This window comes from Pseudomyrmex gracilis, unplaced genomic scaffold (assembly GCF_002006095.1).
Source record: "Pseudomyrmex gracilis isolate BER0280 unplaced genomic scaffold, ASM200609v1 scaffold_1147, whole genome shotgun sequence".
NCBI classification, from domain to species: domain Eukaryota; kingdom Metazoa; phylum Arthropoda; class Insecta; order Hymenoptera; family Formicidae; genus Pseudomyrmex; species Pseudomyrmex gracilis.
Window position 1 is genome coordinate 24,236 of NW_018021731.1, and position 11,898 is coordinate 36,133.

The 11,898-nt window shown below is 38.0% G+C and overlaps 1 protein-coding gene and 1 long non-coding RNA gene across 4 annotated transcripts; one reads left to right on the plus strand and one right to left on the minus strand.

Annotated features, from left to right (window-relative positions):
* Window positions 1-6,274: 6,274 nt before the first annotated feature.
* Window positions 6,275-8,181, minus strand: LOC109861919. Its single transcript, XR_002251054.1, has 4 exons — window positions 7,944-8,181; window positions 7,375-7,536; window positions 7,096-7,285; window positions 6,275-6,990 (listed from the first exon to the last, which is right to left on the minus strand). It is a non-coding gene; the product is annotated as an uncharacterized LOC109861919 (long non-coding RNA).
* A 1,789-nt stretch (window positions 8,182-9,970) lies between these two features.
* LOC109861918 (heat shock protein 67B2-like) lies at window positions 9,971-11,531 on the plus strand. Of its 3 annotated transcripts, none has more exons than XM_020441773.1 (4): window positions 9,971-10,355; window positions 10,463-10,666; window positions 10,792-10,918; window positions 10,986-11,531. In XM_020441773.1, the coding sequence occupies exons 1-4, from the start codon at window positions 10,217-10,219 to the stop codon at window positions 11,041-11,043; spliced, it is 528 nt and encodes a 175-aa protein (XP_020297362.1). In that variant the 5' UTR covers window positions 9,971-10,216; the 3' UTR covers window positions 11,044-11,531. The 3 variants fall into 3 exon arrangements, with proteins under 3 accessions (XP_020297362.1, XP_020297361.1, XP_020297360.1); XM_020441772.1 differs by having other exon boundaries at window positions 9,972-10,355; window positions 10,756-10,918; window positions 11,001-11,531; XM_020441771.1 differs by having other exon boundaries at window positions 9,975-10,355; window positions 10,756-10,918.
* The last annotated feature ends 367 nt before the right edge of the window (window positions 11,532-11,898 follow it).

An 11,898-nucleotide genomic window follows, 5' to 3' on the forward strand; every position in this document is an offset into this window, starting at 1 on the left:
TTGAAAGAAAACAGTACTAATATTCTTAGAAGAATATCTGTGTGATATTTCAGGGATGTGATATCACATGATATCACGAAAATGACGTAGAAACGATATCATTCTACAATCAAATGATATCATGTGCCGTCTGGGAGTCCACCCTGGATCTTACACTTGTCTCTCAGAGCTTAGCTCTTGACTGCAGGTGGTATGTGGACGACTTTAACCACGGTAGTGACCACTTTCCTGTTTACATCGCAATCTATGATAGGTTTGACGGCACTATACCATGCCGCCCGTTTATATCTGTCAAGAATGTAGATTGGAATCTCTTCCGTCGGGCTTGTGTGGATATTGCACAAACTCTTGCACCTGAAGTTGATAGGCCGGTCTCCGTTATAAGCGTAGAAGAAACGTATGATCATCTTATCCAGTCAATTGTTGCTGCCCTCGAGAACTCCGGCGCTAAGGTCATCTCGTCAGCTAATCTCGGAAGCCCCCGACACCCTGGTGGGATGAGTCATGCTCCCAGGAAGTTAAAAGGAAAAGAGAGGCATTTACTTCTTTCAAAAAGCATCCCTGCCTTCAGAACCTATCTGTGTATACGGAAATCTCAAAGGAAATTACTCACTTTCTCCGCAAAAAGAAAAAAGACGCGTTTAAGGCGTTTTGTGGTTCACTCCATGTTCATTCGGACATTGGTTCTGTATGGAACACAGTTAAAGCCTTTTCGCACTCCAGAAATTATTCACGCGGTGACAGCAATAAAAGCAACATTGACATCGAAGGTTTCCATAAATCATTCGATAAAATCGCTCCTCTCCAACCACCCATTACAAATTTCCATTCAGACCTACCTTATAATATCCCTAGGTTGGAGAGTACAGTAGACAGTTCTGTTCTCGAGTCTCCCATTAGGGACGTGGAATACCTCTCGGCGGTCGAGTCTTTAAAGATCAAATCCGCACCTGGTCCAGATATGATCTCCAATAATGTCATATCACATTTCCCTAATAAACTTCATCTAATTGTCCACAAGCTATTTAACATAATGCTGGACAAACAAACGTTTCCTAAACAATGGAAAAATTATTTTGTCGTTTTTATCCCTAAACCGGGAAAGAAAGGATCTTATCGCCCCATCTCTCTCGCCAATAACCTACTTAAGCTGTTAGAAAAGATTATTCAACGTAGAATAGAATGGTGGATAGAGAATAACAATATAATCTCTTTATTTCAATTCGGCTTTAGACGGAGTCTGTCGTGTATCGATAATCTTTCCATTTTTGTATCAAACATTAAAGCAGCAAATAATAACCTCCAGGTCACAGGCGCGGTTTTCCTGGACATCGAAGGCGCCTTTGATAATGTGATTCCTTCGGTGTTGCTTTCAATGCTTTCCCGGTTAGGGTTTCCCGAAAAATTAATTAGTTTTATCTCATCGGTAATTTCGACCAGGAACCTAGACGGCTATATCTCTGGCATTCCCCTTCAAAGTCGAAGGACAACAAGAGGAGTGCCCCAGGGCTCCGTCCTCAGCCCAATACTTTTCAATATTTATCTGTTGTTCGTGGAAATGTGTTTACCACTCCCGGTAAAAATCCTAATGTACACCGACGATATTGTTATATATTGCTCTCACCCTTCAATCAAGTATGTAGCACACCAACTTAATATTTCCCTTGGTAATCTCAACTCTCATCTCAAAGACCTAGGCCTAAAGTTATCTCCGGAAAAGTCTGTCGCGTCTTTCTACTCTCTCAACTCTTTGAGAAACACCAAGTGGATGATCAATAAAAACAACATTAAGATCTCTCTAAATGGCTTCGGCATACAAATAGCTTGGTGTGTCAAGTTTTTAGGTGTGTATATAGACTACTCTCTGCGGTGGAGGAGGCACATAACCGAGACCCGCAAACGCGTGCTTCTGCGTATTAATATACTTAAAGCCATTGCGGGGATAAAGTGGGGTGCCCCCAGAGTTTTTTTAGTGGCGTATAGAGGACTGGTACGCTCAGTCCTCGACTGGAGGTGCCAGGTTGTGTCACCTCTACAACAAAGAGATCGTCTAACACTCAGCAGACTTCAGTTTGCTTGCATTCGCATAGCGGCTGGTTTAATGCGTACGACACCCACTAACGTCCTACTCGACTTAGCTAATAAACAACCTCTTTCATGTAGACAAAGATACCTGACCAGCAAGTATGCTAATCGGGTAGCTTCACGTTCGGGACATCAGTTGAATACGATGCTCGGTGGGTTCATACATCAGTGGAGCCCGATTTGCGAGGATAACAACTTTGATGTATTTGATGTGTTCAAAGAAATCTCCCCCCTGGCACAGCAGGTTGAGTCCAGTGCGCTACCTGGTCTACTGTCCTTTCCGTTCTTCACACGATATTACAAATGTCCCGTTGACTTGGATATTGGACTAACGGTCAGGTCCTCCCCCTCACCTCACCTGGAGTGGTCCAAGTTTCTTAACAAAGTCGGTGCTGAACACGTCTTTTATACAGATGGCTCTAAACTCCCATCCCGGTGCGACCGAGTTGCAGCGGTAAAGTATGCAGTCTATTCTGATCACCCTGAGCTTGCTCATTATGAAAGAATAAACAATTATTCTACTGTATTCGATGCTGAGGCACAGGCCGCCCTCTGTGCCCTTGAGTACATCAGTGAATTCAGGTTCAATCTCTCATATATTGCTACAGATTCACTTAGTGTTCTTGACTGCCTGGCATCCTCGGATCCCAGAGGCACTCACTTCACTATAATCTACAAGATAAAATCTCTAGTTTGCGCACTTGCTGCCCAAGGTGTGCTGGTTCAGTTTGTCTGGATCCCGGCACATAAGGGCATCCTGGGTAATGAAAGGGCGGATCTGTACGCAAAAAAATCACTTGAACTACCTGACCCGAGGGTTTCCGCAAAGTGTCCGGCAGGATCTCTTGTCCCCGAACTTAGAGCTCGTTCTTTAACGGAGGCAAAAAACTATTTGCTGGAGGAAGCAAGACATAAGGGAGTAAGGTATTTTTCCCGGAAACAAGTCGTACTCGACAGGCCCTGGTATGAGAGGTACAGGCGACTCCTACCCAGGCTCTTGGTGTCTCTTATATCACGCATCAGAACGTTTCATACCTGCGTTAATGCACATCTTGCAGATAAATCTATAACTGAGAGCGCTTCATGTGACTGTGGTTTCTCAACACAAGACGTCAATTATATATTTTTTAACTGCCCCTTACATAAAGATTCTTCTGACCTCTTAGTTTTAGATCTCTTCCATAATGGTTTTAGCCCCCCATATGACGTGGCCAACATTGCCTTCTCTGATAACATCGGTGCTATGCATGCTCTGCTTCTATTTGTCACCCGCGAAAAACTATCTATCTAATCCATTTAACTCCTTAATTCATATACTCCCTTATTTTTTAAGATAGTATCCCCACCTCATGACATTCACCCCCTCTTTATTCCTATAATATTCTACCAACATGATTTCCCCCACCTCTCAACATACATTAGAGATGCGCTCCTAACCATCAACAAATCGTCTCAGACATCGGAGCACCGCTCCTAACTAGATTCTATATGACACAGAATGGCGTATGGACTAGCTTAACAGGTCCACTGAGCCACAACAGCACCAGCACCACCACCAGATAGCGATAGAAATAACACAGTGGATGTGTTTTGCCGAAGTTAGCGCTACGTAGCGGCTTCATGTAGCAGTTGCAACTGCTTACAAAAATGGCGGCCACTACTTAGAACATGCTGCGCGTAGCAATACTGTCTAGCAGAAGTAACGCAGCAGTTGCAACTGCTACATGAAGCCGCTACGTAGCGCTAACTTCAGCAAAACACACCCATTTATATGACGAAGTTGAAGACAACATTAAAGGACAGAAATAGTGCTGGAGTAGTTGTTTCTCTCTCTTACAAGAAGAGCGGTGGGGAACCAATCTCACAAGTCTATGCTATCATCTTTCACCAGAGAGAAACCTGAGAGCGGCCATCCTATTGTAATTTTTTACGACGGTTTCAGCCGCTGGTTTTAGCCGTATTTCCACAAAAGTGGAACTCAAAGGCCGTTCTCCATGAAACTCAAGTCGCAGGTCTCGTGGAACTGATCAATCACGTTGGTCGAGTGGCTGATTTGACTCTGCAATTGGTCAATTCCACGAGATCTGCTACTTGCGTTTAATGTAGAACGGCCTTTGAGTTCCACTTTTGTGGAAATACGGCTAAAATCAGCGGCTGAAACTGTCGTAAAAAATTACAATAGGATGGCCGCTCTCAGGTTTCTCTCTGCTTTCACTATCACTGGTCTAGTTTCCACCGAAACCCTCAATTCGGTTTCACTCCGGTACAAGGGGTCGATTCTGTGGCTGCGTTCGTTTTTTACTGGCAGTACTGCCAAAGTGACGTAATAACAGTGCACTGCCGTAGCCGTTCCGAAATTAATTCAATGCTGCCAGTGCAAATGTCAGGGTGTATAAACGAACGGTGTTACCAGAGAGAAACCTGAGAGCGGCCATCCTATAGTAATTTTTTACGACGGTTTCAGCCGCTAGTTTTAGCCGTATTTCCACAAAAGTGGAACTCAAAGGCCGTTCTACATTAAACGCAAGTCGCAGGTCTCGTGGAACTGATCAATCACGTTGGTCGAGTGGCTGATTTGACTCTGCAATTGGTCAATTCCACGAGATCTGCTACTTGCGTTTAATGTAGAACGGCCTTTGAGTTCCACTTTTGTGGAAATACGGCTAAAACCAGCGGCTGAAACCGTCGTAAAAAATTACACTAGGATGGCCGTTCTCAGGTTTCTCTCTGGTGTTACAGTACACTCACGTGACAGTATAAAAAAAGATTACTTGCAAGTACGTTATTAACCAAATCATGGACAAAAAACCTATTGTGGCAATATGTACAGCTATAATAGAAATTATAGATAAAACAAGTAGTAGTAGTTCGGAAGAAAAAGAAGAATTGTTATCTTTATCATGTTTACATTGCGAGTAGCCATATTGCACTGCGATCACTGCAGCTTATGAGCTACAGTGATCGCAGTGCAAATATGGCTTCCATTTATGACGTCATTGATGGAACTAGGATGCTATCGCAGCGCGCTGCCAGCTAAAACCGAACGAAATTTTCAGTACTGCCAGTACTGCCAGTAAAACACGAACGCAGCCTGTATCCATGCGATGTAGTGAAAATTGCAAAAGCGAGCTAATTTACTAGGTGTTGACCAATAAGATCATAGATATTTTAATGAATTCGCTCACTTTTGTCATTGGGTGCGTTCAGACAACTCAACGGTTGAGAGATCATCGCTTATGATAGGATTATTCTTCAAAATCTGGTGCGGTTCCAAAAGTACGATCCAATCAGAAGTGATTATCTCTCAACCGTTGTGCAACTGTTGAGTTGTCTGAACGCACCTATTTTTACTACACTGCGTGATACAGAATCGACCCCCAGATCAAATTTAATGTTCTGTTTTCATTGGAAGTAGAGTACTTATAAATCGAAGTAGAAGTGAAATGAGCGCGATTTGACGCGTTTCCATCGACTCTTAAATTTGATTTTACGCTGTTTCTGTGGAAACTAGACCACTCTCTCTCAACTGAGGGCATAGAGCTTATACTAATGGCAGAGAGAAGCCTGAGGCTGCCTTTACATACGGCGTAACTTGCGTAAGCGTAACTTGCGTATATAGTAATTTACTAAATTTACTAGAAAAAGTTACGCCATTCTGAAAGTCGCCATTTACATGGCGCGTATTTCATTAGATTCGCGTAAAGCGTAAACACGATTTTTGTAAAGCTAACCAATAACAAATCAGGCCTTCTATTATATAATACAGCAGAAATACTAAGTGGCTTCTCGATTGGTTATTATTATTTACGCGTATTGTTAAATACGCGTCATGGAAATTGGATACTTTGCATGTAAGAATGTGTGAAAGCGTAATATAGTCGTATGCACGGTGAGGTTAGAGTTGTAGTAAATAAGACCGGTCTTGTTAACTACTGACAATATCGGATATACTATCGGATAAAAAGTATAAAGTAAATACATTATATACATTATATATATTAATTAGCTTTTGAAGTTTGGAATTAATACATCTATTTTTTTTTTATCTATTAAAAAGCGTGAAGGTAAGGAAGATTATTTACTACTTTGTCACATGTACTTAATTCCTCTAAAAGAGAATAAATTTTTTATTTTTTAAAGTTTTATTAGGCTGTAGGTATATTTAATAAAAGACTTGTTTTCCGAAATGTTAATAATAGAAATATTTTATTGTACATCAATATAATAAAAAACTTAAATTTAAAAACATTTACTTTTTGCAGGCGGCTCGTAATCGTCAAAAAAGATTTGCTCCGATTCTACAAAGAAATTAAAATGTCATTTTTGCTGTAAAAATTATAAAAACTCCGACAAATGAAAATAAATAAACAAATTATTATTTATTTCTGCTTGTAAAATTTAATAAATAAAAAAAGGCCAATACGAGACGTAAACAGAGTCTGTGTTTAAATGATTTATTCTATGTTTAACGTTTTAAAATCTTTATCGTTTTGAAAACGTTGTTGACATTGTTTGACGTTAAACATAGAACAAAATATTTAAACACGGATACTTTGTTTACGGCTCGTATTGGCTCTTTTTATTTAATAAATAAACAAACGTTTCAATTTTGTAGTTTGTGTTCGTGTAGGTACTCTATTTTCAGTTGATGAAAAATCTTTTGTGAATGTCGGGGTTTGTGAAAAAACGTCAGAATCGAGCGACTGTAGAGAAATATTTGTAGGTGTCGGCGTCCGTGAAGGAACACATAAGGAAGTCTGTGGAGAATTGTTGCTGGCTGAAATCTGTGTGTGAAGCGCTTTCGAAGGTCCAGCTATAGCATTACTTTTGTGTTGCTCATTTTCTGTGTCAAATGAAGTGACTACTTCATTCTTAGCACTGGCATCTGATAATGAACTTACTATCCTAAAATTTATTAATGAATGGATCACACATGTGACATACTCTGTTCAATTTCTTACCAAACAATAAAAGTGATGTACATGTGAATGTTAAAGAATAAGAACTTACTGTCGTGTTTGCAATGATTCGTTCAGGAATCTCATAAGCTCATAATATTGAAACCTCGAGTTATTATTGGTTTTAGTAGCAGTAGCTGCCGATCCACTGGGTATGTATGCTCGAATCTTCTTGCGAGCTTTTATATAATTATCTCACAGATACTTCTATCGAGCTTTAGCTTTCTCTGGACTGAGAAATCCTTGATAAATAATATACTTTGATTTTAAAACTTATTTATTATATGATAAGAAAAATAAAAGAAAAGTCCTTTTAGATAGTAAAATGTACCTTGTAATATATTCGAAACTTTCATCTATAATGCATTTTTGCGCAACATAGTTCTCTCTGAAGCAGGTATACAAGAATCATACAGCCCACGTTTGCTTCTAACTGCTTCGATTAATAGTTCATCCAAATTTTCTTTTCTGTCAACCATTGGATTTTTTTTAACTGTTAAGTATAATATACATAAGTACTTCATTTATTTAATGGAACGAAGCGAACTTAAAAAGTCACATATGTATTGTCACGACATGATTTTCGTCAATTCTAATGTGGTCTACTTCTTCAATATAATGTTTAAAGCAGTCATGATCAACAAAGTTTGAAACTAAAAAGCCATCCGCAGTATNCACATTTATGCTGTATTAAAAAAAAAAAAATGAAAGTAAAAATGTATAAGCTGCAGCAGAGTGCTAAAACTAATCCAGACATGCAAATAACAGATAATACTAATTATTAGGCATAACCTTAAAATTATCTTGTACTGTGCAAGCAATGTACCGAATTATGTTCAAGTATCAAATATATTATTTTTAGAAACTTTATATAGAATGTTTTAGAACTTGTTACCTTACCCGAATTTGATCCATTTTTTCTAATTTTCGTGAGTCAAATTACATTACAATACTTGGTGATCGCACGTACACACACATCACTAATACATATGCATTACCGATTTACGTGAAAAATTGGATTTGGCGTATCGGCAAAAGCGTAAAATGCGTTAAATAACTAAGCGGATATGCATATAGTAGATGAAACGATTTGATTGGCTGACGGAATTTGGCGCAAGTTACGCTTACGCAAGTTACGCCGCATGTAAAGGCAGCCTGAAAGCGGCCACGGCCGTAAGAGTTTCTGTCATAGCTTTTCGTGGACATGGTTCTATTCCGTGCTAAGTTTGTGGACATGGTTCTATTCCGTGCTATGAAAACACCGACGTGGTGGGGATACGCACACAAGCGAGACCGTTGTCCGTGTGCGCTCGTGGAAGTGTGCAGACATATTATATTGATGTATGACGACGGTTCTCGCTTGTGTGCGTATCTCCACCACGTCGGTGTTTTCATAGCACGGAATAGAACCATGTCCACAAACTTAGCACGGAATAGAACCATGTTCACGAAAAGCTATGGGTGCTTTCCAACTACGTACACAGACGACACTAGGTTTGTTTTACTTGCATACACAAAAAGTGTATAGTGTACACCTTACACTTTTAATACACTACACTTTTTGGAAGTGGGGGAAACATCGTGTAAAGTGTATGCTTTTCAAGAAAAACGCCAGAGTGTAACAAAAGTGTACTCCAGTGACTACGTTTACACGCACTGGTAAAACCGTTTTAATAACAACCGAAGTTATGAAACTGGCTAATCACAGTCATTTCATTCTTTACAGGAATACTTGTGATTGGTTAGTTTCGTGAAAACATTTGTTATTAAAACGGTTTTATCAGTGCGTGTAAACGTAGTCGTAGTCGTAGTCAGTTATTTGTGCATAGTGTTGCTTGTTTGAAGTTTTAAGCATTTTTAAGTAAAAAAGAGTAAAAAATATTTAGTTTTTTAAAAGTTAATAATTGTACTGTTACAAATGTAACATAAATAGAATAAATGCAGAAATGCTTGGTCATATTTTGGAGTTTGATCTGTCATCCGATAAGAAAAGAAAAAATACAAAAAAAATAAATAAAAAACAAAACAATACTACACAAACAAAATAATTTTTAATAATTTAACATATAATTTANTACTATATTTAAAGAATTTATAATTTATATCATATTGAAAGAATGGTATTCTAATAAATTTAACATATTTTAACATATATCTTATTATATATATGTAAAATTTGATACAATAACCTATTACTTCACTTGATGAACATCTCATCACATCCAACTGAGTTCTAAAATGACATTCAAAACATAAACAAACTAAAGCTGTAACGTTACACTAGCTTTACACCACTTCTCAAGGAGGTGTACAAAACGTGTAAATTACGTCATTAAAGTGTACTACACTTTCAAGAAGAACAGCGTGTCATGACGTAACTCAACGTCACTTCCGACAAGAAAAACGCTAAAGTGTACACTTTACACTAAAGTGTATAAAGTGTATGCAAGAAAAACAGACCTACTGTGTAACACTGTGTCCACTAGTGTGAGTGAGACACACTGATATGCTCTTTCTCACACTAAAGGCCATTGCACGTAGAAAAAGTTTAGACGTAATCGCAAGGTCATAAGCAAATTGACCAATCGCTGGTCAGCATTCTAACTAATGGAAGATAATACTGGTCTGTAATTGGTTGATTTGCTTACGATCTTACGGTTACAGTTAAAATTTTTTTACGTGCAATGGCTCTAATGGACACTGTGTTACACAGTGGGTGCGTTCAGACAACTCAACAGTTGCACAACAGTTGAGAGATAATCACTTCTGATTTGGATCATACTTTTGGAACCGCAACAGATTTTGAAGAATAGTCCTATCATAAGCGATGATCTCTCAACCGTTGAGTTGTCTGAACGCACCCATTCTTTATATCTACATTCAGACACAGACTGGCGTATGAACTAACCGATTTCTCGGTCCAAGAGCCACAAGCGCACCAAAACCTATATTTTAGTTTTTGTCATTGTATAGTACATTTAACTTCTATTTCTAATTCTTATTCCTAATATTTTCTCTATTGTGCTCAGGCCCTAACTCACGTCTCGCAATCGATTATCGCAGCTAATTGCGACTTCACGTATGTACGTATATGTAAAATCATTAATTATTAGAAGAAAATTAAATTTTACGCATAGGAATGTGTAAGGAATGTGACACGGGAATTAACGAAAATGTCCAGTATGCTCGTTATCTTTCATCGTCGAGTTTATCAAATATTTAGGTTAGTAAGTTTTTCGCGTAGAGACGCAAACGTAACGATAATACCATTTTATCGGCGACTCTTAGGACTCACGTCTAATTATCCGGCAGGTAGATATATAACGTCATATTAAATGTTTTAGTTTTTTTTTTCAAGTTTGCATTTGACGAATATCTAAAAGATATGAGTAAGAAAAATATTGTGATTCTTCTAATAGCGATATCGAGTTTGTGCTTCTCAAGTTTGTCCAGTCAAGATACAAATATCATGACGAGTAAAATGGCAAACGCATCGACGCTCGATGTCGATTATCAGCAGCTTCTGGAGGCGCAAAAAGATGATAAGATTCTAATTGTCGATGTTAGGGAACAGGACGAGATAAATGAGACCGGCAAATTGCCCATGAGCATTCATATACCAAGTAGAATTATTTATTATTTATTTTTATATATGACATTTGTAGAATAAGATGTAATAATAAAATATAATACTATTCTTTTATTTATTTAGTGGGTGATGTCAAGAACACAATGTTGAATATTTCAGATGAAGATTTTGAAAAATTATATGGCAAACCCAAACCTACTAAAAATACAAAAATTATATTCAGCTGCCGATCTGGCAAAAGAAGTAAAATGGTACAAGAAGAGATGCAAAAGTTGGGTTATGTAAGGTAGGCTGATGTAATAGTTTTTAAAATAGCAATTTCTAAAAGAAATATTTTTGTGTGCATCTTGCAGATCTTATAATTATAGTGGAGGATGGCTAGACTGGGAAAGCAAACAGAAAAACAACTGATTAGAGAACGGAGTTATTATCCGCATTTAGGGCTGCGTTCCAAAATTCTACTCTGAGTAGCTGAGTTGACTCTACGCCGTTCCAAAACGCGAAATAAGTAACTATATAGGCGGAGCCTATTCGTTCTAAAAGTGAGGGTTGAGTATACCCGGAGTCAACTCTATAAACCCTGCTTTCAAGTTGGGTTGGAAGAGTAAACTCTAAGAAAAGCGCGCTATTTATATTTTTAATAGTAAATAGTAATTTGGTTACTCGCACTACGTTAGTGAATGAATTTCGTCATTTGCACGCGATTTATCAAATAATGGCTGTAACTCTACTTCTTGAAAATGTTAAAATTCCGTTTTGTGAGAATCTGAACGTAATAGAGAAAATATTAGGCATAAGAATGAAAAACAGAGGTTAAATGTAATGTACAACGCAAAAAAATATAACAAATGTATATAAATATAGGCTGTATATCATGCAGCCATGACATATTTTCTATATTTATATTTATATGTTATATTTTATTTTTTGTCAATGTATAGTATATTTAACTTCTATTTCTAATTCTTATTCCTAATATTTTCTCTATTGTACTCAGGTCCTGACTCTTACTATTTTGCGTTCCAAAACGGTTCCATTTCGTAACTTACTCTGGTTTACTCTTTACCCCCACTATCCTTCTTTAGAGTTGACAGAGTAAAATTTTGGAACGCAGCTTAGCAGACCAATTACTGAGTTGTCTTGTGAAAAGTCGACGTTGATTGGTTCTAAAAGTAAGAGCCAATCACGTTCGATTACTACAAAGCTTGGTTTGCTGAACGCAACTTGGTTTGTGATAGCAATGACCTAGTTTACACCATATATTAT

Coding starts and splice junctions, on each gene's coding strand:
- LOC109861918 (XM_020441771.1), top strand. CDS start 10,217: ATGTCCAGTATGCTCGTTATCTTTCATCGTCGAGTTTATCAAATATTT. Junction 10,356..10,462: donor CACGTCTAATTATCCGGCAG/GTAGATATATAA, acceptor TTCTTCTAATAG/CGATATCGAGTTTGTGCTTC. Junction 10,667..10,755: donor CATGAGCATTCATATACCAA/GTAGAATTATTT, acceptor TTATTTATTTAG/TGGGTGATGTCAAGAACACA.